This window comes from Trachypithecus francoisi, unplaced genomic scaffold (assembly GCF_009764315.1).
Source record: "Trachypithecus francoisi isolate TF-2019V2 unplaced genomic scaffold, Tfra_2.0 Lachesis_group1, whole genome shotgun sequence".
In the NCBI taxonomy this organism is placed as follows: domain Eukaryota; kingdom Metazoa; phylum Chordata; class Mammalia; order Primates; family Cercopithecidae; genus Trachypithecus; species Trachypithecus francoisi.
The window spans coordinates 24,934,605-24,962,278 of NW_022681454.1; the positions used below are offsets into that span (position 1 = coordinate 24,934,605).

Below are 27,674 nucleotides of genomic sequence, written 5' to 3' on the forward strand. Positions count from 1 at the left end.
CCACTAAGAACATTTTTGTGTGTTGCTTTCCAGTATTTTTCTCTGCATATTTATGTACATATTGAAGCCAGGTTGAAGACAGCCTGTAATTATGTCAACCCTGTGTTCTGTTCCGTTAGCATTTCTCCATTTAAACCTGACTCTTTGAAGTCTAGTGCTGTCTCACGAGTATGTAACACATTATTTGACTTTTCTGGAATTCTGGCTGTATCTAAGGGGATAGGTTTCCTGTCACGGAGCCTGAATGAACAATTCTGAGATTATCAACACTGCCATAGGGCCCTGAAGAAGCGTCTAATGAATGCAAAAGTTCAAAGCTGTTTTGTTCAGGTGTTATTTTTGGAGACACTTTCTCTGGCTTTTATGATGCAATCCACTTTGTGCCCCTTTCTTGCAGCAGCTGCGGCCAGGAAAAAAGCACTAAGTGGGCTTGCTTACTGGTCCCCAGGAGTGGGTACCCTGGGCAGGCCAGCCCAGAAGTCAGTTGCCTCCTCTCCAGGCCCTGCCTGGACAGCTGAGAGTCAAGCAGACAGTTATTCGCCATCCCTACCTCTGTTCTGTCTTCAGTAACTGGCAGGTTCATCCTGACGGGGAGTTTGGAATGAGCTAGGACTTTCCCATCAGTCTGAATTCCTGGGTTTTCCCAGGCCTGGTGACTCAGAGGGTAAGGCACCGAGCCGAGGAAGAGAAAGGAGAACCTGGACTCCTGGGTGCCTTTGTCTCAGCACACAATCACCTCCCAGGAAGGCTGTCATCCACTCACTCTTGTGGAATCTCTCTGCCACTTTGTTGTAAAGAAAGTCAGCCCCAGTGAAGGGTAAAAAGAAGTGCCAGGGGGCCGTGGGGACAAGACATATGCTGGTAGAAAGGACACTGGGGCAGGGTCTGGACAGCTGAGAATGTGTCTAGCACCGGGATGAAAATCAGTAGTTCACAGAGCTGCTTTGTTTGGCCTACTCAGTATTTTTTTAATGGTAAATTTCACATAAAGACCTGTATATCTGGCTTCCCCAGAAAAGTCAAGATCTGACAGCATCTGACCATATTTTCTCATGCAATATCTGAAGCTGGGTAGCAGCCGGCCCCAAATGGGGTGCTTCCTCTCCAGATTAACACAGAGCCCACCAACTTGTGAAATCTCACCTCATAGGACAATAGGCACCATCATATACTGAAATGAGTTGAAAAAATGGTAATACTTTTTTGATGAAAGTATTTTTTTTTTTTTTTAATTTTTTTGAGACAGATTCTTGTTCTGTCACGCAGGCTGGATTGCTGTTAGCTCTCACTGCAACTTCCGCCTCCCGGGTTCAAGTGATTCTCATGATTCAGCCTCTTGAGCAGCTAGGATTTTAAAAATATTTTTAGCAGAGACGGGGTTTTGCCATGTTGGTAGATGGGTTTTCAGCTCCTGGGTTCAAGTGATCTGCCCGCCTCGGCCTCCCAAAGTGCTGGGATTACAGGTGTGAGCCACGGCACCCAGTCTGGATGAAAGTATTTTAGATGTTTGTGTTTACACGTAAGGCTCTACGTTTGAAGTACTAAATGGTGATAGTATTTTGTATCTCAGATGGAATAACGATAGGAAAATGTTCTTCAGCAAATTGTACTCCCCCAAAGGGAGAGATTATAGAGTGATGAACAGACACTCCATCTACCTTTCCTCCACACTTTGTAAAAAAATTTACCATCCCACACTAGAATCAGATACCATCCCTGATCTGCTACCAAGATCTATACACATTAAGAGAACAACATTCTGTATTGAACCTGTTTTGCCTTTTTAATTGGAACATAAAAGGGATACCTTTTTCTCTTTCCAAGTTTTTGAAATTTTGGTCTCCCTCCTACATTCACTCCTTGTTGAAAGTGATGGAAAGGCAATTAGGTCTGTGTCCTACATGAAAGCCCACAGTCAGGAGGGGAGTCTCAGTGAGGTGATTGTCCCGTTAAGACCTGTTCCTGTGAACCTCCAAGCACAGGGCAGAGCAGGACATGAACTAAGAGCCAGGCTTTGCCGAATCTGGGTCAAGTTCACCAAGAGCAGTGTGTGCAGCACCCTTCCTCCTCTGCATCCTGGCAATAGAGCCCTTTCTCACTGAAAACCCAAGTGGTGTCTGCAGTCCGCCTTACCCAGGTCTGGAGGCAGAGCTGAGCTTGGTGAACAGGTGCCAGGGGATTCCTGTCGTCACTGGACTCTGCTTTAGAAGCTGCTTATTGCAAAGGTACTGGTTGACCACTGTCTGAGAGTTGGATTTGAAGGCCAACACCCGCTAGCAAAACCATCATCCCTCTAATAACAGCAACCCAAGCCGATTTGATTTCTCCAGTGAAGGTTCCAGATAGTCTAATCAAGGCTTCCCACCCATCTTCTCCCAACACCAGAGGTTCCCTGTGTAAACGATCATGATTAACTCGCACTGAATACTATTTACATGCCAAGTACCATTCCACATTCTTTACATATTTTAGCTTATTTTACTCTAACAGGGACCATTATTCCCAGTTTGCATATGAGCAAATGGAGCCAGGGAAAGCAAGGGGCAGAACAGGGAACTGATTTCCCGGAGTTTGGGCCCAGAGTCAGTGTGCTTAACCACGGCCAACACCAGCCCCAGAGAGCTCCAGGCTCTGTGGTTTCTGGAAGTCGTGCTCCCGACTCCTTCCCCTTGCACAGTGGGGAGAACTCGGTGTTGGAATGAAACCAGCTAATTCCAATAGAGCGCTTCGGCTGTTGTGAGGAGCTGGGCAACGAGTAAGCTCGCTAAGCCTCACTTTGCTCCACTATAAAACCAGAAGAGTGCAGCAGAGGAGAGGGTCTGGGTTTCGGAATAAGCCGCGGGTTTTCTTCCTGCTTAGCAAAACTTGGGTAATTGTATCAAGTCCCCTAACCCCTTAAACCTCAGCTAGAGAGGGAGCCACTCTCAGCCCCAGGGAAGGCTTTCCTATGCACATTGGAGACAACCCCTCCCAGCAGTGCCCGGCACAGAACTGGGGCAAGCTGTTGTGATAAGCACGGGGGTGCCCTCTCCCTGGGACAGATCCTGTCTCACAGCGGTTTGGAGAACTGTTGTATCCACACGCAGGTGACATAAGGCAGAGCAGGATGTCCGCAGCAGGCTTAGGACTCAGTGGTGATAACAGCCCCCTTCCCTTTCCTCAGTCTGACGGTCCCAGCCTTTCCCATTGCGGACCTAGAGCCCAGACTCCCAGGGCAGAAAGCTCCCCACAGACTGATAAAGCTGAACAATCCAGGCTTTGTTTCTGACAGCTTTATCCCTGACTTTCCAACTGGTTTTCATCTGTGTCTTCACGTCTCTGACCTCCTCAGCCTCACAGGAATTAGACTAGGAGGTTCAAGTTCTTGAGGAGAAGGCAGGAGCGTGGGAGCCTCGCTAGCCCCTACTTGCGGGAATCTCGTGCGGACCGAGTTGGGGCGGGAGAGGGCGCGCACTAGCCAGGCTAGGGCGCACGGGGCGCCAAGGGGCGCGGGGCCGTTCGGGGCCGTTCGGGCCCGTTCGCGCGGCGGGGCCCGTCGGAACTTTTCTCTCGGCAGCTTGGTTGGCCGCCCGTCTTCTCCGCGCAGCGGGCGAAGTATCGATGGGCTCATTAAGGCGGCAGGTAGGCAGTGCCCCGGCGGCGGCGGCAGGCGGTCCTGGAATGTGCGAGGGGCGTGATGACAGCGGCCGCCGGCCTTTTTGCGCAACACCTTCGCCATATATACCCCGGGCGCTGCGCTCCACCTGGCCGCCGCCTCCAGCCCAGCACCTGCGGAGGGAGCGCTGGTGAGTACCGCCGCCGGGGCAGGGGCGCTTCCTCGCTCTTTCAAGGACTTTGATTCACTTAATTCTTGTAAATACCCCTCGATGCTGACTTCAAGGAACTTGGCTGGCTTTGGGCCACAGAAGTGAAAAAAACAAAGCTTTCCACAATGTTCAAGCTGTTTTCTTCTTAATGTTACGGTTACTGATTTTATTACAGCTCTTACTGCTACACTCTTACTATTGACAGTGTTATTAATCAACCACACTTGAGGATTCTAAAATGATCACTGTTTTGAGAGTCGTGGTTTGGAAGAGAAAGACCCAAGGGATAGAAGGCTCCACCCAGGAATCAGGATGGCTAGGCTCTTTGTGGCTGGGTCACCAACTGGCCATGTGACTTAACGCTAGTCCCTGTGAGCCCCTGGGCTGCCGTCTTCCACCCTTTATAAGAAGGGGAATGCGACAGCTCAGGACCATGAAAATTCTAGGTTTGTGGTGGCTGCCTGGTGATGCGACACTGCCCCCCACTCAAGAGTGACTTCCATGTGCTCCAGTGCTTGTTTGCAGTTATTTAGGGTACCTAGGAGACAGCCTTTGTTTCTATTAGGGCCCGTGGCCATCAGCAAAGGGTCCGTCCTTCAACTGTTTTGGAGAGCAAAGCCCACAATTTCTGTTTTCCAAGCCAGAAATGGGTGAGCTGGCTGGGGAGATGACTTACAAAGAGATGTGCACAGAAGTGGTTGGCTTCGGGGACTGCGCATCCTTAGGCCAGAAAGTGGGGGGCTGCATGGCATGGAGGTAGTTCACGTTCCGTAGAGCGATGCCTGCCACGGGTGGCTCGCACTGCGCTGAGGAGAGTTGGACTCTCGTTTTCTTTGAGGAGGTCCCTTTCTCAAACATGTTAATTTCATGGAAGCAGCTTATAGATTTCATCACTCTGAGTCCCCTCTTCCTGTTCAGGTGCCCCAGGGGGTTTATGTGTTAGCCCTGATCGCTCTGGGCCTTGTTGTTCTTTCCTTTTTCCTTCTTCCCTTGTGTGCTGGCAGTTCTTTAACTTGTCCTGGGTTGGGTATTCTTGGAAAACTGTGCCCGTAGGAGTGGCCCTTGTTTCAGATTGTTAAACAACAACAACAAAAAAGAAAATAAAAAAAACTGCTTCTTTTGTCCCATGCCAGCTGATCGTGATCTTCTCTGCTTTTGTAATTTGGGAAATGGGTGATAAGAAGGGCGTGCTTTGTAAAAGGACTGGATACTAAACAAATTGCCCCATCCAAAACTCTGCCCAGATTGCTCAACCGTCTCACTGAAGCAACTGCCCTGTGGTATGAGGATGGACTTCTGATTGTTGCTGTTAGACACAAAGGGGACACAAAAATAGCCCGAATTCAATGTAATGAGGAAAATAGCCTCTCAGAATCAGAGTGCTTTGGAATAAACTGGGCTTTAATAACCAGTTTCAGGCATCTTCCATCCCTCCATCCTCACCCACACCCCCACTTCCATTATGGGGACAACAGGGAGCAATCAGGGCATCCAAGGGAATTTATTCATCTCAGTGAATTTTAAAAATGCGAAGGTACAAAAAGAGGGCTATAAAAAGATTGCAGTATGTTTAGGATGTTTATATTTACAAATTTAACTGCTTTACCCCCCCCAATACAATGCAGCATAACTGATATAGTTACAAGTTATTTACAGGATTTATTTTAAGATGTCAAAAATACAAATTGATAGTGCATGGTGAGGGTGGGGTTTGGTGATATGGCCCAAGTTTAAAGTGATAGAATAAATGTCTTTAAAATTTTATTAGAGTGTGACATCAAAAATGTAAACTGAAGTTATCTAGCCATGTGAGGCCCAGGCCAATTGCTTCTTTGACTCCTCTCATCACTACCACCACTGTGTCCTTGAAGAGATTATTATTAACAGTAATGTAGGGACAGGGTTTCGCTATGTTGTCCAAGCTGGTTGCAAACTCACAGGTTCAAGGGACTCTCCCACTTTGGCCTACCAAAGTACTGGGATTACAAGTGTGAGCCACCATCCTTAGCCTATAGGGGTGATTATTTTTCTTTGTGATGGCTGTAAGGGAAGCAGAGGAAAAAGAGACATGACCCTCTTGGGAATTTTTGAAGCACGGAGTCATTCTTTCAAAGTACAAGAAAGTTTTCCTGGGCGTCCTGAGAACATTGGCCTGCATGAGGTTGAAATGATGCCTGCAGTGTTTGGTGCCTATGTGATTTGAAGCAATTAACTTCTCTGTGGCTCAGCTTTTCCCTCTTTAGAATGAGGATACTGTTCACTCTAAAGGAGACTCTAGTTTACATAGATACATGAAATGCTGTGAGTAAATTTGTGCACCGATTTGCAAGTGCCAGGCACAAAGTCCTTAATAAACACTGCTGGCTACCATGTGCCTGGCACTGTCCTATGTGCTGTGGATACAGTGGCCATACTCTACTCCCTGTGCTGGTGAAGGCCACCATCTGGTGGGAGACTGTGTGTCCACGTCCTGGTTCCTCGCAGGACAGCTGCCCTGGGCTTCCTCTTCTCCCCATTTCTTTAGATGGCCTTGACTGCCGCTCTGAATACAAGGGGCCCCGGAACAGGTCTTGGTTGGAGAAGCCCAAACAATGTGAATGTAGGGGTTGGGTGATTGCCAGGTGCCCTACATTCCCCTGCTTCCCAAGTCTGAGACGAGTCAAGAAAGTTCCTCTCCTGGGTCTTTGAGAAAGAATAAGAGCTCTTTCTGGCAGTGGGTGCCCATGTGGTACAGGAAGTGGAGCCAAGAGGGTGAGGCACACAGGCAACTCAGTTATAGAGGTCAGTGTGGGCAGCAGGGGAGCCCCTCCCTGGGCTTTAGTAAAAAGCTTCCAAATGATGACTTCTCCCTTCCTCTGCTGCTTCTGGTAGGTGGCAAGAACGTGCTGGAGTGAGGTCTTGGGAAGGCTGGGAGAAAACAAGGTAGTGGTTGTGCCAGGTCTATGGGGGTAGGAGAAAGGCTTCAGAGGGGCTCAGAGCTCCAGGGTACATTCTCTGCCTGCACCATGTAATACCCACCCCCATCCCACCCTCCTCTCCCCACCCCCAACCGCATGCTCCTGCTCAGCCATTGCAACATTCTTGGGCGGGCATTTCCAGCATCTGAATGACCACGTGGGAGTGATCTGCAGACATGCCAGTCTAGCCAGCTATCCGAAAATACTCAGAGCCCTCAATGTGCCTAGACCTAAGGTCCTTGGGTGCCCTGGTGCTTTGAGGGCTGGAGAATTCCTCCTCCCACCTTTGCCCCTCGTTGTGAGATCTATGGAAAAGCTTCTGGCTTTGGAGCCAGCAGTCTTGGGTTCATATCCTGACACCAGCTCCAGGTAGCTGGGGGCAAGCTTCTTTGTTTCTCTGTGCCTCAGTTTCTTTGTCTGTACACTGAAAAGAAAAACTCCTTCCTTATTAGATTTAATGAGGTCACAAACTGCATAGGACACTCCCCTGCCACAAAACAAATGTTAGCATCTTTCTCTCACAGGCTTTGGGTTCATTTATTCAAATATTGACTGAAATTCACTACCATGCTGAACATTGGAGATGAAGAGCTTATGGTGTGGGGTACACACAGTGCACCCACAATGCATTTCCACATAATAAACACTCTTGTTTATTGTTCATGACACAGTGCATTTCCACATTGTGTCATGAAGAATAAACAAGAGGTCTGAGTGTTTATTCTGCCAGGCACCATGCTGCAGCCTCACCTACACTTATTAACCAATTAGTCCTCGTAACAGCTCAGTAAGCGAGATGGTATTGTCCCCATTTTTGAAATGATGAAACTGAAGCTCAGAGTGGCTCAGGGTTGCATGTAGTGAGAGGCAGGCCTCTGCAGAACCAGCCCTCCCCCACTGTGAGTCCCTCTCTCCAGGTATCACTGAGCCATCTTACCTTTGTGGGTTTAGGGGTTGAGTTGCATCTTTTAAAAGAATTTGAAAATTTTAGAAGAAAATTTTAAAAATCATCCACAGTCTCACCACCCACTTTAACCCCAGAGAACATTTCTGAATCTTGTCTGCCTTTTTGAGATGATGCTGTGAATGGGAAAAAGAAGTGCTTTAGATTCACGGTTTATCTAAAGCATTTTCCTATGGTTTTACTGATGCAGTATAACTTTTTTAATGGCATGCTCTTACAATGTATGAACATATTAGTTAGAAAGAGTAATTTCTCTTTTTTATTTTATTTTTTAACACTGTAAATGATAGAGCAGCAAATATCTTTCTGGTCTACATCCCATTCATTCTGTCATAAATGTGCCTGGCAGAGCTTAAGACCTTGAAGATGAAGTAATGAACAAGACAAAGTCTCCTTTTTGGTAGGTTTTGCAGTCTGGTAAGCAGGAAATAGGTTGAAGAGGAAAGGGGTCAGGTGGACTCACGCTCTAGAAAGCCCTCTTGGAAGAGGCGATCAGTGCAGTTTAGGTATTTCTGAGAGCAAATATTCCTAGCTTCCTGATTCCTAGAGTGAAATGACTGGATCACAGATGTGTGATGAATGTAAGGCACTTTGGACAGTTTGCTAACTTTTCCAGAGCTTCTAGCAGTGTTCAACTCATAACATCTTTTCCAGTATAGCATAATAAACTTAAATTCTTTTTGCTACTTTGATAGTTGTCACTGTTTTAGTTTGAATATATTGGATTGCTTCTTTTTTTTTTTTTTTTGAGATGGAGTTTCACACTTTTTGCCCAGGCTGGGGTGCAATGGTGTGATCTCGGCTCACTGCAACCTCTACCTCCCAGATTCAAGTGATTCTCTGGCCTCTGTCTCCTGAGTAGCTGGGATTACAGGTGCGTGCCACCACGCCTGGCTAATTTTGTATTTTTAGTAGAGATGGGGTTCCACCATGTTGTCCAGGCTGATCTTGAACTCCTGACCTCAGATGATTCACCCGCCATGGCCTCCCAAAGTGCTGGGATTACAGGCGTGAGCCACTGCACCCAGCTTAGATTGCTTCTTTTTTAATAGACATTTTAGCCATTTGTTCCTTTTCTGTGAATTGCCTTTTTCCAGTCCTTTGGACTGCTTTGTCTAATGGACAAGGACTAATTGTCTAATGTCAAAGAAAAAGGACTGTAAGGACTGGAATGTGAGGTGTGTCAAGTGCCATGTAACTGAGAAAGGCTTTGTGAAGAAAATGGATTGTAGGAAGGTCTTTTTTAAAGGCTGAAAAGAATGTGGTTCTGACAAAGGATGATTAATCCAGACACCATGACATAGTAATAATTGCTGCTATTTATTGGATGCCTCCTCAATGCCAGTCACTTTCTAGACTTTTAATTTCACCATTAGTCTCATAACGCTGCAAGAACTGTTCCATTTTATAGATGGATAAACTGACAGTTTATGCTCAGAGGCGTAAAGGGACTTGCCTAAATACACACCCACTAATAGGTGGCACTGCTGGATTTTAAAACCAGGTCCATCACACTTTTCACAGAAGTCCTGGGTGGTAGGTAAAACACGTAGATGGTATACAAACACTTGCATATATATATACACACACACACACACATATATATATATATATAAATTTTTTTGTTTTTTTTTGAGACGGAGACTCGCTCTGTATCCCCCATGCTGGAGGTCAGTGGCATGATCTCAGTTCACTACAACCTCTGCCTCCCAGGTTCAAGCAATTCTCATGCCTCAGCCTCCTAAGTAGGTGAGATTATAGGCACCCACCACCACCCCCTGCTAATTTTTGTATTTTTAGTAGAGACAGGGTTTCAACATGTTGCCCAGGCTGGTCTCAAACTTCTGGTCTCAAACCGCCCACCTTGGCCTCCTAACGTGCTGGGGTTACAGTCCTGAGCCACGTCGCCTGGTCCCTGCATATATATTTACATACACACTAAGTTGTATAAATCTGTTAAATTCCACTAGATAAAGTTTTGCCTAGATCTGCAGTGCACTTGTCTTGATATAAGAAGTAGATGGGGTTCCATTGAAGGGTTATGAGGATTTGGCATGCTATGAGACAATAAAGATGAATGGGCTTGCACTCTGCCTTTTTTTTTTTTTTTTTTGAGGCAGAGTTTCACTCTTGTCACCCAGGCAGGAGTGCAATGGTGCAATCTCGGCTCACCACAACCTCTGCCTCCCAGGCCTCCCAGGTTCAAGCGATTCTCCTGTCTCAGCCTCCCAAGTAGCTGGGACTACAAGCATGTGCCACCACGCTGGCTAACTTTTGTATTTTTAGTTGCCATGTTGGCAAAGTTGGTCTCGAACTCCTGACCTCAGGTGATCCACCTGTCTCAGCCTCCCAAAGTGCTGGGATTACAGGCGTGAGCCACGGCACCCGTTGCTCCCTGCTTTTGACTGAAGGAGAGAGTCAAGACAAAAACAAGTTTAAGAGATTAAGGGTGGTGCGTGCAGCTCACTCAACATTGTAAGAAGTAGTTTGCTTTAGTGACTGGGTGAGTGAGGCAGAACCACAGAGGACTGAAATATGGCACTTAAGATGCCACACTTAGGGGGCATAAGTATGAAATCCTTCCCTTCCTTTTACTGCTGCCTCCCCCTGAATTCCCCACCAAGTAGACGCTTTGCAAACCGATGATTCTTCCTCTTATAGCATCTCGGTGCACCTCCTTTCCATGACTGCTACTTTAAACTGTTTTCTCATCCACAGACCATGGCTCCCTGGCCTGAATTGGGAGATGCCCAGCCCAACCCCAATAAGTACCTTGAAGGGGCTGCAAGTCAGCAACCCATCATCCCTGATAAAAGCAAAGAGACCAACAAAAGTAAGTGTTGATCGTTTGTCTGCAGATCGGCCTCTTGTGAGGGGTCTGTAGGAGACCCGGTCTGATTCCTCATGATCCCTTTTGCTTGTTTCAGCAGATAACACTGAGGTACCTGTAACCAGGATTGAACTTCTGCCGACCTACTCCACGGCTACACTGTTAGAGGAGCCCACTGAGGTGGACGACCCCTGGAACCTACCCACTCTTCAGGACTCGGGGATCAAGTGGTCAGGTAAAAGTGAAGCCAGCTGAGACATTCAGGAAGGAAACAGGAAACTTCTTGTGGTTCACGGTGTCACCATCCTCGTGTCCCTCCCCCTTTTCATTGTTCTGATGCCCTTGAAGCAAGGGTCCTGGCTAGGGATGTCACCCTCCCATCTCCTTTTTTTTTTTTTTTTTGAGACAGAGTCTTGCTCTGTCTCCCAGGCTGGAGTGCAATGGTGCGATATTGGCTCAGTGCAACCTCCGCCTCGTGGGTTCAAGCAATTATCCTGCCTCAGCCTCCCGAGTAGCTGAGATTACAGGCTAATTTTTGTATTTTTAATAGAGATGGGGTTTCACCATGTTGGCCAGGCTGGACTTGAACTTCTAACCTTGTGATCCATCCGCCTTGGCCTCCCAAAGTGCTGAGATTACAGGCATGAGCCACGGTGTCTGGCCACCCTCCCATCTTTGAGGTTGAGTCAAAGCATGTTGGAGTAATTGGGGGTCATTCATTCAACAAATGTGCCCAGCACTGTGGTTGTAGCAAAGATGGACATTGTCTGGCTCCTTATAATTCGCTGTGGGAGAACAGTTTCCAGGTACTGGTTTGGAGATGCTGTGGATACAGTGATGAGCAGAAAAGGCCCCTCTTCTCAGAGAGATTTCAGAGGGGTCCCCTCACCCAAATATGGGCATTAGGGAAGGTTTCTAGAAAAACAAAATATGCAGCCAGACAGCTGGGTGCAAGCAATCACTGTTTCATTTCCAAGTGTATGTAGGGCAGAAGGTCTGTCAGTGAACTAGACAGCAAGGAGGAAAAAGGAGACTGGGGTGTGGGGTGGGGAGGAGAGGTAGGAAGGAAAGAACTGGGAGGGGTAAGATGAGAACCATTTTAAAAGCCAGTGGAGTAAACAGCAGTTAACAATGTAGCATCCCAGGATGTATGATGCCCCAAGCCCTCCATAAATTGAGGCTGATTGCTGCTGTGCAGCTGCATTCTAGAAAATACTCTCTGCTGTTCGGAACGTGACAACCATTATCTCCGACCCTGCACTTAGCAGGTGGCGAGTGCTGTTAACTGCCTCACTCAGTGACACTGTGGCTCAGTTGAGCATGGAGCCTGGTTTTTCTGTCGCAGACCACATTGAACTCCTCCTCCCAAATGCAAATCCTTTAGAGGCACTTTACCAGGGGTTTCAGCTAAATGGACCACCGTGGTAACTGCTTTGAAAGCTACAGCGATGGCTGCGTCCCATCTGTAAGCCTCGCTAGACATAAGAACTTACGGCTGCCAGGCTGGGAAGGGAGGGGAGGCAGGGGCAGCTCTGAGCTCATTGCCAAACTTCTCAGTGTTTCCAACACTAAAAGTTTCATGCCTTTCTCTCTCTCCCCCCCACCCACCCCCCTGCAGAGAGAGACACCAAAGGGAAGATTCTCTGTGTCTTCCAAGGGATTGGGAGATTGATTTTACTTCTCGGATTTCTCTACTTTTTTGTGTGCTCCCTGGATATTCTTAGTAGCGCCTTCCAGCTGGTTGGAGGTAAGAATGAAAGACTGAGAGGTCTGGGGGTGAGGGGCGTTATCATGAAATGTGGTTCCGAGAATAAAACTCAGCAAGCCCTCTCCAGCTGCAGCCTCCTGGAGTGTTTTAGGACTGGAACCCACCTCAGATCATTTATGAAGTCTATGCTTTCCGTTAGGGAAGAGAAAACCGAGGCCTATACAAGGGCTGACTTGGCCCAGGTGGCTTAGGCCAGGAACTGAGGCTAGAGCCTATTCCAAGCTATCAGCCAGTTGAGTTTGTCCACAAACCCCAGGCAGGAAGTTGTTTGACATAAAGACTTAGCTGAGGAATTCCTATATCCTCCCCACCAGAGAGGATTCTGGAATGAGAAAGAGTGCCCTTTCAAAGGTGGGACCTTGCTGGGGGAAGGACAGAGCCCCTTCTCTGGGCTAGAGGAATCTGGATCCATTGTAGTTACCTACACAGCCCTCAGGGCTGCGTGTGCCCATGCAGTGTGAGAACCCAGAAGTGAAGTCACCACGTGCTTGGTTACCTTGGTACCTCAATGGTGACATCAGAAACAAACAGGTAGCACTCTGAGTGTCTACTGGGTGCAAGCATTTTGGGGGGCCCTCTATCAAACATTCTTTCCCAAAGCCCTCCCATTTATGGAGAGATCACGAACCAGCCCTGAGACTCACAGCCTGTAATTAGCAGAGTAAGATTCAATCTCAGATCTGGGTGTCACAAAGAACCATGGATTTCTGCAACCCTTGGTGCCTCTCTTGGGAACCCATCTGTGTGACTTGGGACAGTTGGGGAGGTGGGCATTCATAGGAGAGCATGAGGGGCAAAAATTTCCTGAACATTGCTTTTTTTTTTTTTGAGACAGAGTTTCATTCTTGTTGTCCGGGCTGGAGTGCAATGGCACGATCTTGGCTCACCGCAACCTCCGCCTCCCGGGTTCAAGCAATTCTTCTGCCTCAGCCTCCTGAGTAGCTGGGATTACAGACATGCACCACCATGTGTGGCTAATTTTTGTGTTTTTAGTAGAGACGGGGTTTCTCCGTGTTGGTCAGGCTGGTCTCCAACTACCGACCTCAGTTGATCTGCCCGCCTCGGCCTCCCAAAGAGCTGGGATTTCAGGCATGAGCCACTGCACCTGGCCTCCTGAACATTGTTTCTCGGCTCCCTGGTCCATGGAAACATCGGCTATGGGCTTTCCTGTCTGGTTATCTCAGACAAGTCACCTGCATCCTCTCGGCTTCCATCTTCTTTATACAATGGACTTGGGAATGCATTGATGGTCTCAGGCACACTCTTGAGGATAACTCTCCCAGCATTCAATTACAGGCTGGTGCTAGGGCTAAGGATGGATAGAGAGATCTACTCTTGGAGGATAAATCTGAATTGGGTATACACCCCAGAGACATCCAGGAGGCTCACTGGCACCCACTGGTCTCAGTACAGAGTTGAGGCTGAGTTTCTGAGCACAGAAGGGCTTGCTGACCGAGGAGTGTTTGAAGAGTAGGAGGATGCAGGGTGAAGGAACAAGAGTAACCAGGGGCTCACAGTGGGTCAGGAACCAGGGCAGAGAGACAGAGACAGGAGGCACGTGTGGGCAGCCCGTGGGTTTCCTGCCTTATCAAAGCAGCACTGGGAAGAGACATGGGGAAGCAAGATTCCCTGGGTGACTGCTGGGATGGAAACTGGAGGCTGGACTCTCCAACCCACAGCCAGCTGGCCTTAGATGGAGGCTTCTGTTTACACACTGCCTACCTAATCCCCCTCGATCACATTATGATTGTTTCTTGTTTTTTTCCCAGGAAAAATGGCAGGACAGTTCTTCAGCAACAGCTCTATTATGTCCAACCCTTTGTTGGGGCTGGTGATCGGGGTGCTGGTGACCGTCTTTGTGCAGAGCTCCAGCACCTCAACGTCCATCATTGTCAGCATGGTGGCCTCTTCATGTGAGTCAGGGCACCCATGAGCCCACCTGCATTCCAGACACTTTTCTGTCTATCTGAGGGTGGGAAGGGGTGGGCAGGAATTCACTCTGAATATGTCCAGGCCTTGTTACCGTTGTCTTCCTATCTTGTCCCGGCTACAGTGTGTTCCCCTCTTGATCCAAGGCAACTTCCTGTTTCCATTTCGATGGCAGGATCTGAAAGTAGACCCTGCTGCTGGAGTTCTCAGCTCTGAATTCTCTAGGACTGTGCTTTTCAGACCTGTAGCCACTAGCCACGTGTGGCAATTTAATTTTATTGAACCTTAATTGATTTAAAATTAAAATATAACAATTCAGTTCCTCAGTTGTACTAGTTACGTTTCAAATGTTCAAGAGCCACCTGTGGCTGGCAGCTACCCTACTGAGAAGTAGAGACATAGAACATTTCCATCACTGCAGAAAGTTAGTTCTTTGGGATAGGGCCACTCTCAGGGCTAAGAAGAAAGACAACTAATCTCATCACAAATTGCTCTGGGACAACTGAGCTTGGGGAGATGGAACACTAAACTTGTACCTGCCTGATGATTGCTGCGGCTAGGTTGGACAGACTCTGTGAGGGGGACCAGTTTGAACTGATTGTTATTATTCTTTTCTCTATTTTCTTTTTAAATAGAGACTTGGGTCTCACTGTGTTGCCCAGGCTGGTCTCAAACTCCTGGGCTCAAGTTATCCTCCCACTTCGGCCTCCCAAAGTGCTGAGATTACAGGCCTGAGCCACTGCCCCTGGCCAGAACTATTTTTCTTCCCAAGCCATCATCGTAGCCAAAATTAACTAGAATGTTTCTGGTCCAGTTAGAAAAAGGTATTACACTTTCCAAATATTTTACTTGTTTATGTCAAAAAAAAGTACAGCAATATGCTGATTTTGTTTGAAAAAGTTACACTGCCTGGAATTAAGTGTCTGATACCTAGCACAGAAATGATGCTTCCTGGCTGGGCCCAGTGGCTCATGGCTGTAATCCCAGCACTCTGGGAGGCTGAGACCAGCCTGACCAACATGGTAAAACCCTGTCTGTACTAAAAATACAAAAATTAGCTGGATGTGGTGGCGCGTGCTTCCAATCTCAGCTACTCAGGAGGCTGAGGCAAGAGAATCGCTTGAACCTGGGAGGTAGAGTTTGCAGTGAGCTGAGATTGCGCCATTCCACTCCAACCTGGGTGACAGAGCAAGATTCGTCTCAAAAAAAGAAAAAAAAAGAAGGAAAGAAATGATGCTTCCTTAAAAGCGAGTCTTTGTGCCATGCACAACTAACTCACCTGTACATGCAAGCCCTGGCACTCCACCTAAGTCCTTAATCAGTGGGTGCCTCCTGGTCTCCTTCAGGGTAGCCTTGGATCTGCAATAGGGAGGAGGGAGGAATCTAGACAGGCACTTTCATCAGATTCATAGTGAGGTGCATAGTGAGGTGCAAAAAAAAAAAAAAAAAGTTTAAGAATTCACTTGCATAGGAGATAAAAACTACTTCTTTAGAGGATATCAGCATGGGTGACTTTAGCCTGCCTCCAAGCTGCCTTTCTAAGCTTGCTAATGGCACTTTTCCATCCTCTAGTGCTCACTGTTCGGGCTGCCATCCCCATTACCATGGGGGCCAACATTGGAACGTCAATCACCAACACTATTGTTGCGCTCATGCAGGTGGGAGACCGAAGTGAGTTCAGAAGGTAAGAGGCTCAAAACCAGCCTTTGCGATATCACCTCTATTGTTCTCGGCCATGTTGTTGTAACTACTTTTAACCAGTCAAAGATAACATGCTTATCAGGTTCATTCCCAGAGTTCCTAGAAGTAACCATAGGGAGGTATGGCTAGGGTTGGATCACATACTCACCAGCTGATTAGACTCAGCTCCGTGATCAGCAGAGCAGGGATAATACTATCTATCACCACTGCGTTGTCATAGGATTAAATATACAATCCAGCAGGTAACATTACAGCAGGACATCTACTTATACACCTAATCGGAAATGCCGCACTAGCATTATCAACCAGCAGGTAAGTGTTCAGAGCACCCAGCACATTGAGTTCGCTAAATAAATGCAAACTCTAGCTAGAAACTTAGCCGCTGGGTGGCGGAATTGAAACAAGGCCAGTTAGAAGAGTAGAATTTATTAGGACTGGGGATGGTGGCTCATGCCTGTAATCCCAGCACTCTGGGAGGCCAAGGCGGGCTGATCGCCTGAGGTCAGGAGCCTGGCCAACATGGTGAAACCCCATCTCTACTAAAAATACAAAAATTATCCAGCCATGGTGGCAAGTGTCTGTAGTCCCAGCTACTCTGGAGGCTGAGGCAGGAGAATCTCTTGAACCCAGGAGGTGGAGGTTGCAGTGAGTCGAGATCACGCCACTGCACTCCAGCCTGGGTGACAGAGCGAGACTCCATCTCAAAAAAAAAAAGAAAAAAAAAAAAAGAAAAAAATTAATAAATAAATATTGTTTTGTTTGGTCATAATTATAACTTATTAAAACTTCCACTTTCGGTCAGCTCAACCCATTCCACCTTTTCTTTGTTCTTCACTTACAAGTTAATAAAAAACAAAATGCAGTTTCTGGCATGCATAAAATCTGAAAATAGAGCAAGTAGACAGTTGGAAACTCTTTCCTTTCAAAAAGGTTAATGTGAAAATTAAGTGTTTCTCAGCTTCCTCTAGCTAGGTTTTTTTTTTTTCCTTCAGTTTTTTTTTTTTTTTTTTTTAAGGGAAGCTGTTTCATTGAAGACAACATCCAGAACAGAGTTTTTTAAATCTAGAGATAAGATGGAATCGAGCAGGAATCTTTGAACCTCCTCAGATGGATGCAAAATATTTTAGCTTTGTTTCCTGTGGAAACTATTCACGTTTCATCACTTTCAAGATCTTAAAAAAAAAAAAAAAAGTTTAAGAATTCAGTTGCGTGGAGGTCTTTTTGAGTCAAATTTAAAAAAATTGCTTTGGGGCTTTATGACTTCTATGTGTTTGGAACAATTGAAAACTCCTCATAGAGGGCTTTGGTTGCCTTCATACTGGTCCCCAGCTTTCCAAAAGAAGGTAGGCTTCAATATACATGATACAAAAGTGCCATTGATGCAGTTCTTCGAAACAGTGATTGCTGAGCTAATTATTCCAGCCGTAACATGCTTGCTGGCCTGTAGCTTCCTCATCTGGCCAACGGGAATATAGATACCAGCCACTTTGGGGACTGCTATGAGAGAACAGAAATGAGATTGCATACACGTGCACACTTCCATAGGTGACACCTAGCAGAGGGTGGCAGATGATACAGGTAATGACCCACCTCACATGGTGCCCACTTGGTTAGTGACTAATCTGGCTGTCGGGGTTTCCCTCCCATAGAGCTTTTGCAGGAGCCACTGTCCACGACTTCTTCAACTGGCTCTCCGTGTTGGTGCTGTTGCCTGTGGAGGTGGCCACCCATTACCTTGAGGTTGTAACCCAGCTTATAGTGGAGAGCTTCCACTTCAAGAATGGAGAAGATGCACCAGATCTTCTGAAAGTCATCACTCAGCCCTTCACAAAGCTCATTGTCCAGGTAACTTGGCTCCTTCAGAGAGAGAAAGAGACAAATTTCCTATCCACAACATCCCCTGCCTGAGCTGACAGATATAGAGTGTCTACAACACTATTCTGGTCCTGGCACAGTGGCTCGCCCTTGTTTTCCTAGCACTTTAGGAGGCCGAGGCGGGTAGATTGCTTGAGGTTAGGAATCCGAGACCAGCCTGGCCAACATGGCATAACCCCGTCTCTACTAAAATACAAAACATTAGCTGGGCATGGTGGCGTGCACCTGTAGTCTTAGCTAGGTGGGGGGCTGAGGCAGGAGGATCGCCTGAACCCCGGGAGGTTGAGGCTGCAGTGAGCTGAGAATTGTGCCATTGCACTCCAGCCTGGGTGACAAAGTGAGACTGTTTTCAAAAAATAAATGGAAGAATAAACACTACTCTGTAGCTGCCTCTGGAAAAGGCCAAGGGAGGCAGAACTTTAGGGCCACCTGATAGAGTGACCTTGACGGTTACTTTGACTTCCATGATACGCCACCTTTATTGGGGTGGAGGTGCTTCTTAAGACTGGACACTTGAGACCACTTTGTTCCCACTACTGTCCTCAATACCAGTGGATTTAATAAAGTATGTTCTACCCTTTCCTGCCTTGAGTCATCTCAGCCCCTTCTCCCTGGGTCCTTGCTAGGACCTTGTGTTTTCACTCTTACTGGTTTTCTTGGCCATTCAGTCATCCAGAAAATACCTACTGCCTACTCCCTAGATATCAGTGCCTCTGCAGATAGAGCGAGTCCCACTTTGCCTCTCTGGGGGCTCATAGTCACATTTATCTCCTTAGAGCCCCTCTCACTGCAACCCCCTGGGTTTCTGTCCTAAATCGGTTCTGAGGATGTGCTGATGGTCTCCTGTCTACTGTTTCCACAGCTGGATAAACAAGTTATCAACCAAATTGCAATGAATGATGAAACCGCGAAAAACAAGAGTCTTATCAAGATTTGGTGCAAAACTTTTACCAACATGGTACGTTTCCAAGATATTCCCGGGTGGGTGAAGCTTTGTATCTCTACATTAAGCCAAATCTTGCCTTCAAGGAATTTAAATAGAAAGTCAGGGGAAAGAAATATTGGGAGCTCCTGAAAAATCAAAAGTGACCAGTGGATGCCTTTAGAAAACAAGTCCCTGAATGAATGCTGAATGTAGGTAAACAGTAGGACAGACAGACTCCCTTTTGTCCCATCCCAGGGATACATTATTCCTGGTTTGTTATTTCCCTGCCTCTTGGAACAAGGCTTAGCTCTGCCTGCCATTCTGTTCTCATTTTTGGAGGGACTTGTGGAAATAGTCCAGCACGCCCTATGGGTATTGGCAGCAAGTATCCTCTCTCTTACTTTCCAGACTCTTCCAGAGTATTCTCCCTGCTCAGGCCCAGAGCATTCATGCCCTCTGTCAGGAACCTACCCAGCCTGCTTTGCACCTGGGTTGTGGCTTGCCCTTGCTTCCGGGGTGTACGTGTATTTTTTTTGTGGGGTGCTAAAGACTGGAGACTAAAACAAACAAATTAGATGTTTTTAAATGGTGAAGGCTGATTTTAGTTGTCCTCAGTTATTCGAAGAGATCTCTAATAAAGGTGACAAACAAGTCTTCAAGAGAAAAGAACTGTTCTGTTGGGACCACACTACATGCACCGTGTGTGGTGCCCGTGCCTGTTCATTCCCACCCCCGCCATTGCCTCCTATTCCCCACTAAAAGCCAACGTGGTGGGCATTTGTCATGTTTGTCACCCAGACCCAGATGAACATCACTGTTCCCTCGACTGCTAACTGCACCTCCCCCTCCCTCTGTTGGACGGATGGCATCCAAACCTGGACCATGAAGAATGTGACCTACAAGGAGAACATCGCCAAATGTGAGTGGAGCTCAGTGGATTGGCCACTATGACAGGTGTTGTCTGGGGGTGACGTATTTATCTGTGTGAAGTCCCAGTAAGTGAAGAAAAGGACAGTAGGAGTCACTAAGCACCTGCCCTACATCAAGCAGGAGCCACACGCTTTCACAGCAGAGGAAACTATGGCTTAGGAACTGAGGTGACAGGCCCAAGGTCCCACAGCAAGGGCAAAACTGGAACTTGAAGTCCATTTCCTTTGCCAGCTCCACACCACCTCAGAAAAGCCCAACAGATTCTATAGGGTTTCCTCTACGTGCTTTGTTCAGACTCCTTTAGTCAATAACTCTAGGGGCCAGGCATGGTGTCTCATGACTATAATCCCAGCACTTTGGGGAGGCCGAGGTGGGCCAATCACTTGAGGCCAGGGGTTCAAGACCAGCCTGGCCAACATGGTGAAACCCTGTTTCTACTAAAAATAATACAAAAAGATTAGGTGGGCATGGTGGCACAAGTCTATAATTCCAGCTACTTTGGAGACTGAGGCATGAGAATCGTTTGAACCCCAGGAGGCAGAGGTTGCAGTGAGCCAAGATTGCACCACTGCACTCCAGCCTGGGCAACAGGGAGATAGCTTGTCTCAAAATAAAATAACTTTACGGAGACGACAACCAGATTTGAAGGAAGATGTGCGACCCACATAGAACAGATGTATTCACTCAATTAGTCCCTAACTGTACAGCGGGCCCCATTTCAGGGCACTGGGGCTATAGCACTTGAACAGACAGTGAGCTTGCATGATGCTCTGATTATTAAGAAGCTGTAATGTTTTTTCCAACCCAGCCACCCTTCGTTTTTCTAATTACTCCTTACATATACTTTTGTATATCTCTGCTTCTCTCTTCCCACCCTCCCACCGCATTAATTTTGAGCAGTATACTTTAATACTCTAGGTATGATTACCCCAAAGAATCAAGTTAACATACCACCTCCCACATTCTAGGCACTATATAATGGTTATACATTAATTCATATAACCATGTTTTGCTGGAATTATCTAGGGGATACAGAAGGGGCTTTATAATTAGCAATGCCCCTTACTTTGACTTACCCATCGAACCCCTCAAAGCATACTTATCATTAGTAAAAAAATTAGACCATCCACAGCATGGTCTTTAGAGACAGAACTGGGCTGGGTCTGCCCCTGAGTAGTTGTGTGATTTTTAAAGTCATCACTTGATCTTCCAGCCTCATGCGATCCCACTGATTATGACATAATCTCAGTGGTGCCCTTTTGCTGCAAAGGAGGCTGAGAAGGGCTATCTCGATTTGGGGCTGCCATATGTCAAACTAACAACCAGGGATCTGTTCGTAGGAAAGATAGGATCTGGGGGAATAAATAACAATCTGTAGCCTTGGTGACTCCATGCCCTCCTGACAAGGTTCTTTGTGGTCTTTTTAGGCCAGCATATCTTCGTGAATTTCCACCTCCCGGATCTTGCTGTGGGCATCATCTTGCTCATAATCTCTCTGCTGGTCCTCTGTGGTTGCCTGATCGTGATTGTCAAGATCCTGGGCTCTGTGCTCAAGGGGCAGGTTGCCACTGTCATCAAGAAGATCATCAACACTGGTAGGTACACTGCCCTCACTTGTGGGCCTTGAGGGATGGTGTCATCATGGCCACTGCATGGGGTGTGAGGGTGCTTTAGATTCCCATCTAGCAATGGCCTCTGCATGGAGTTTCTCTCTCAGATTGGATCAGCAGCAGAAGTGAGGATGTCATTCACGTGGAAATGTTCTTGGTGTCCTGGGTGGGGTCTAGGGAGCAGGCCCAAGCTTCCATTGCATGTTGGCAAGGTCCTGAGAAGGAGTTCCTATCTGGAGAACTGTGAATCAGGCCTTCCTTCCTCGTGGGTTTCCTGTATGCTCAGGGCTTTACTGGCTCTGTCAAAACGCCTTAGAAAAAGGATCCCAGGTGTCCACCCTCACCCCCACCTCCCTGCACTCTTGTGAAGGAAAGGTGACATGTAAATACATCAGCATCTAGAGGTGGCCAATGAGACTGCTGGCCAAGAGGATTTCCTGCCAAGTAGGGTGTCCTGGCCAATGAGAGCTCACTAAGCCAATGACATCATCACTCCATGACAACTCAGTTAAATATAGCCAAGAAAATTAACCCCCCACCCCAGGTTGTCTTGGGGGAACAGAGCAACTCTGAGTGCTTGTGGGAAATGAAGGGCCTGATGTGGTGCTGGTTGGGTGGAGGACTCAGTTAGTAGGCATGTTCCAAGCTGCTGCGTTTTCCTGATGCTCCTTCAGGCGGACATGAAGGTTGAAGGTCGAATGTGGGTGCTAATGGGAGGCCAGGGCAGGGGAGGAAGCATGCTCTCAGCACTTTCTGGAAGGAGAGTGGTTACTTGGGTGGGTTCACTCTTTCTAACCTGACCTCCAGGGAGTCTGTGTTTTTGTTTCCATAACACTTACCTGCATCCTTGGTTTTTCCATCTGAATATGTGGAGCAAAAGACAATGGGGAATGAAACTGGATTCTAAAACTCTACTCTGTAATCTGAGACCATATATGGGATGAGGAGGTGCCTGTACAACCTCACCCGTAAGCCCAGCCCCTGCCCCAGGCCACCAGCCCATTCCTTCTCCAGAGAGGCCATGACATATCTTCCTTCTGCCTTCCAGATTTCCCCTTTCCCTTTGCGTGGTTGACTGGCTACCTGGCCATCCTCGTTGGGGCAGGCATGACCTTCATCGTGCAGAGCAGCTCTGTGTTCACGTCGGCCCTGACTCCCCTGATTGGTGAGTTATTCCTGAGCTTCTCCTTCTGGCCACCACTGTCATTTCCTGTCATCCCATGGGGCTGATGTGTTTGTGTTTTATTCCCCCCAAGGAATCGGAGTGATAACCATTGAGAGGGCTTATCCACTCACGCTGGGCTCCAACATCGGCACCACCACCACCGCCATCCTGGCTGCCTTAGCCAGCCCTGGCAATACATTGAGGAGTTCAATCCAGGTCAGGACTCAGGGCCCGGGGGCAGGGGCCCTGGGGGTGGGACCACACATGGTCTTGCAAACTGGTCTCTAACAAGAGCCAGGCTTTTCTCTGTGCTGTCCAAAAGATGGAACTGATATGTGGAGGGGAAGCCACGGAAAAAGTTTTCAGGACCTTGATATGAGAACAATCAAAACTATCAGTTCTGAGAGAGGCAGTAAGACTCCCATAACTGGTGGTGGTTTCAGCAGAAGTGGGGTGGCCCCTTGATAGAGAGGTAGAAAGGGTACTTAAGAAGCACAGCCACCACCTCCCATCTCCTCACTGCCTCCTGTGGGGAACTTTACAATTAGGAGAACTCCTTGGCGTGGACCATCTAGGTTACTTTGTGCAAGACTTTTGGGATTTTAATTTATTTTATTTTATTTTGTTTTATTTTATTTTTTTGAGACAGTCTCGCACTGTTGCCCAGGCTGGAGTGCAGTGGCGCGATCTCCACTCACTGCGACCTCCACTTCCTGGATTCAAGTGATTCTCCTGCCTCAGCCTCCCGAGTAGCTGTGATTACAGGCACCTGCCACCATGCCTGACTGATTTTTTTGTATTTTTAGTAGAGACGGGGCTTCACTACGTTGGCCAGGCTGGTCTTGAACTCCGGACCACATGATGTACTTGCCTTGGCCTCCCAAAGTGCTGAGATTACAGGCGTGAGCCACTGCACCCAGCCTGAGATTTGAATTCTTATCTCACCATTTACATCCCAAGTGACCTTTGGCAAGTGATCTAACCTGAGCATCAATGCCCTCATCTGAAAGATGGAGGATATAGCCCCTATCTCATTAGGATTATTATAATGATCTGATGAGGCAAAGCAATCTATGCAACAGAAATAGAAATTCAAGCATATACTATACATTAACCGCATATGTCATCCTAAAAGATTTTAGCAGATACATTTTTAAAAGTAGAAACAGGCAGATTCATTCTTCAATAATGTGTTTGATTTAAACCATTATCACTTTAATATGCAATCAGTCTGTCAAAAATTGAGATATTTCACATTGTTCTTTTCTGGGACTAAGTCTTTGAAATCTAGTGTGTATTTCATACTTAAAGCAAATCTCAGTGTGGACATTGGACAGTGCTGGTTCATAGCCTGGGCATGGTACTTTGCACCTTGGCAGCCTTGGAAAAGTGACTAAGCGCCTGGCCTCTGGAGCCAGGCTCCCAGGATGTGAATTTCCACCTCTTCCATCTCCCACCTGTGGGACTTGAGGAGCCTCCATTATCTCATGTCAAGAAATAATGGTTGCCACTCTGTAGAGCGTTTTTTGAGGATTGAGCTAATGCACAGTTGAGTGCTCCTGGCCCTCCCAGACATGTAGTAGGTCCTCATGGAAACCAGGTACCCTCTGGGCTGAACTGTAAAGACAAGGAAGGCCTGGAAGGCCTGAGACTGTGCTACCTGTGATGCCTGCTAGCTTACCTCCCCTGTCCCCTCCTCCCTACTGCCACCCCCATTAGGCAACAGGCCCCTCACCTGTCCAACCTCTTGTGTTACAGATCGCCCTGTGCCACTTTTTCTTCAACATCTCCGGCATCTTACTGTGGTACCCGATCCCGTTCACTCGTCTGCCCATCCGCATGGCCAAGGGGCTGGGCAACATCTCTGCCAAGTATCGCTGGTTCGCCATCTTCTACCTGATCATCTTCTTCTTCCTGATCCCGCTGACGGTGTTTGGCCTCTCCTTGGCCGGCTGGCCAGTGCTGGTGGGCGTCGGGGTTCCCGTCGTCTTCATCATCATCCTAGTACTGTGCCTCCGACTTCTGCAGTCCCGCTGTCCACGCGTCCTGCCCAAGAAACTCCAGAACTGGAACTTCCTGCCACTGTGCATGCACTCGCTAAAGCCCTGGGACGCCGTCATCTCCAAGTTCACCGGCTGTTTCCAGATGCCCTGCTGCTGCTGCTGCCGCGTGTGCTGCCGCGTGTGCTGCTTGCTGTGTGGCTGCCCCAACTGCTGCCGCTGCAGCAAGTGCTGCCAGGACTTGGAGGAGGGGCAGGAGGCGCAGGGTGTCCCTGTCAAGGCCCCTGAGACCTTTGATAACATAACCATTAGCAGAGAGGCTCAGGGTAAGCTCCATGCCCCAGACTCAAAGCCCGAATGCACAGCCTTGTAGGAGGAGGCCCAGACTGTCAGAGGTGCGGGGATGGGCCTTGAGTTTTGCATGCTCTCCTCTCTCCCACTTCTGCACCCTGCACCTTTTCACCACCTCGAGGAGATTTGTTCCCCATTAGCGAATGAAATTGGTGCATTCCTACCTAACTCGATTCCCTTTGGCTTGGTGGATAGGCCTGCAGGGCACTTTTATTCCCACCCCTGGTCACTCAGTAGTCTTTTACTCCAGGAAGGCACAGGACAGTACCTAAAGAGAATTAGAGAATGAACCTGCCTGGACGGGGGTCCAGTCCTGCACCTAGCTGGGTTGGTCAGTAGAACCTGTTTTCAGACTCAAAAACCATCTTCAGAAAGAAAAGGCCCAGGGAAGGAATGTATGAGAGGCTCTCTAAGATAAGGAAGTGTATTCTCCATGACTATCAAGCTCAGGCCTCTCCCTTTTTTTTAAACCAAAGTCTGGCAACCAAGAGCAGCAGCTCCATGGCCTCCTTGCCCCAGATCAGCCCGGGTCAGGGGACATAGTGTCATTGTTTGGAAACTGCAGACCACAAGTGTGGGTCTATCCCACTTCCTACTACTCCCCACATTCCCCATCAGGGTTTCCTCACGTGGACAGGTGTGCTAGTCCAAGCCGTTCACTTGCAGTGTCCTTATCCTCATGCTTTGGGAATGGGAGCCACACTTGAACTACAGAGAGAGTTCAGGCTGGATACACGTGCTCACCTGCGCTCTTGTCTTCCTAAGAGACAGAGAGAGTGGGGCAGATGGAGAAGAAAGTGGGGAATGGGTAGCATAGCATTCAGGGGATATGGTTTTTCTGCCAAAAGGGCCTCAGGTTCTTAATTTAGCAAACTAAGAAGCCAAATTAAAAAGCATTGTGGCTAAAGCCTAATGCTCCTCTCTTGGTCAGATAACAAAAACCTTCCCTGTTGGATCTTTTGAAATAAAACGTGCAAGTTCTCCAGGTTCGTAGCCTGCATGCTGCCACCTTGAAACCCAGGGAGTATCTGCACCTGGAATAGCTCTCCACCCCTCTCTGCTTCCTCACTTTCTGTGCAAGATGACTTGCGGGGTTTACTTCCTTCTTTCCATGCACCCACCCAATGGAATCTCTTTCCAAACATTTTTCCATTTTCCCATTTTCCCATAGATGGGCTTTGATTAGTTGTCCTCTCTCCATGCCTGCAAAGCTCCAGATTTTGGGGGAAAGCTGTACCCAACTGGACTGCCCAGTGAACTGAGATCACTGAGTCCAGTGGAGCACACGTATGTCCCCAGGTCAAAGGGGTGTGCTCCTTCTCATCCTAGATGCCTTCTCTGTGCCTTCCACAGCCTCCTGCCTTATTACACGACTGCTCCCGCCCCACCCTCAGCCATTCCAATTCTTCCCGGCCAGTGAGCTCCAGCCTTATCTAGGAAAGGAGGAGTGGGTGTAGCTGTGTGGCAAGACTGGGGCCTCCCCCATCCCAGCTTCTCCACCATCCCAGCAGGTCAGGATATCAGACAGTCCTCCCCTGACCCTCCCCCTTGAAGATACCAATTCCCAACCAGAGCCGAATACTCAATATTTATAGTCACACCCCTGTACAGCATTTTTCATAAATTATATAGTAAACAGTCTGGATGATTTGTGCTTCTAGTGCTCTCATTTGGAAATGAGGCAGGGTTCTTCTATGAAATGTAAAGAAAGAAACCACTTTGTATATTTTGTAATGCCACCTCTGTGGCCATGCCTGCCCCACCCACTCTGTATATATGTAAGTTAAACCTGGGCAGGGGCTGTGGCCATCTTTGTACTTCGGTGATTTTTAAAAAGTGAATCTTTGTACTTGCATTGATTGTATAATAAGTTTGAGACCAGGTCTCACTGTATTGCTCAGGCTGGTCTCAAACTCCCGAGCTCAAGCAATCCGCCCTCCTCAGCCTTCCAAAGTGCTGAGATTACAGGCGTGAGCCACCACACCAGGCCTGATTGTAATTTTTTTGTTTGTTTTTTCACTGGTTGTGGGAAGGGATAAATAAAATAATCAAACCCCAAAGGAGTGTGTTGTTTTCAATTACAGGGAAATAGGGACCTCCTTGGATCTATTTTATAAAGAAGTGAGGTCTCTTCCTTTACCGAATGTCACTACCCACCACTTACTATCTGACCCTCTAGCTGCATAATTTGTGGAGCCTCTTGTTCAAAAACCTGGGGAAAAGTGTAGTTTTATACTGTGCAATGCCAATTTCAAACACAAACATAAGACCTGTTAACTTGCCTGTGGAATCACTGACATGACGTAGCTCTTACGTGTAGCTCACACATGTATTTTATTCCTAAAAGAACAGTGAGAGCATTGCACAAAACTAACGCAATTGTTTTCATTTCACTATTTTTTTTTTTTTTTTGAGACAGTGTCTCACTCTGTCGCCCAGGCTAGAGTGCAGTGGTGTGATTTCTGCTCACTGTAACCTCTGCCTCCAGGATTCAAGCAATTCTCTTGCCTCAGCCTCCCAAGTAGCTGGGATTACAGATGGTTGCAACCACACCCAGCTAATTTTTGTATTTTTAGTAGAGATGGAGTTTTACCATGTTGGCCAGGCTAGTCTGGAACTCCTGACGTCAGGTGATCTACCTGCCTCGACCTCCCAAAGTGCTGGGATTACAGGCGTGAGCCACCCTGCCCAGCCTGATTTCCCTTTTTGTACACATTCTGCCAATGCTCTCTGCCTTCCTGATGAGTAAGGGAAACTGAAAGGAAAAAGAGCAATGGGCCACCCTTTCCAAGTTAGTGTTTTTCAGCCTAAGTGAGAAAAACAGGATAGAGTTTCTTAGTTGTTCCTTGCTTGTTTCCTTGGA

At 47.6% G+C, this 27,674-nt stretch overlaps 1 protein-coding gene across 3 annotated transcripts; it reads left to right on the forward strand.

The window, feature by feature from the left end:
• Positions 1–3,505: 3,505 nt before the first annotated feature.
• On the forward strand, positions 3,506–26,867 carry SLC34A2 (solute carrier family 34 member 2). 3 transcript variants are annotated; one of them, XM_033213922.1, is made up of 13 exons: positions 3,506–3,785; positions 10,446–10,560; positions 10,658–10,792; positions 12,176–12,304; positions 14,095–14,238; positions 15,827–15,938; positions 17,605–17,800; positions 18,693–18,788; positions 19,554–19,674; positions 21,113–21,280; positions 22,344–22,460; positions 22,552–22,676; positions 24,219–26,867. In XM_033213922.1, the coding sequence occupies exons 2-13, from the start codon at positions 10,449–10,451 to the stop codon at positions 24,831–24,833; spliced, it is 2,070 nt and encodes a 689-aa protein (XP_033069813.1). In that variant the 5' UTR covers positions 3,506–3,785; positions 10,446–10,448; the 3' UTR covers positions 24,834–26,867. The 3 variants fall into 3 exon arrangements, with proteins under 3 accessions (XP_033069813.1, XP_033069812.1, XP_033069814.1); XM_033213921.1 differs by having other exon boundaries at positions 3,752–3,785; positions 10,655–10,792; XM_033213923.1 differs by lacking the exons at positions 3,506–3,785; positions 10,446–10,560; positions 10,658–10,792; positions 12,176–12,304 and adding an exon at positions 12,967–12,986 and having other exon boundaries at positions 24,219–25,798.
• Positions 26,868–27,674: the final 807 nt, after the last annotated feature.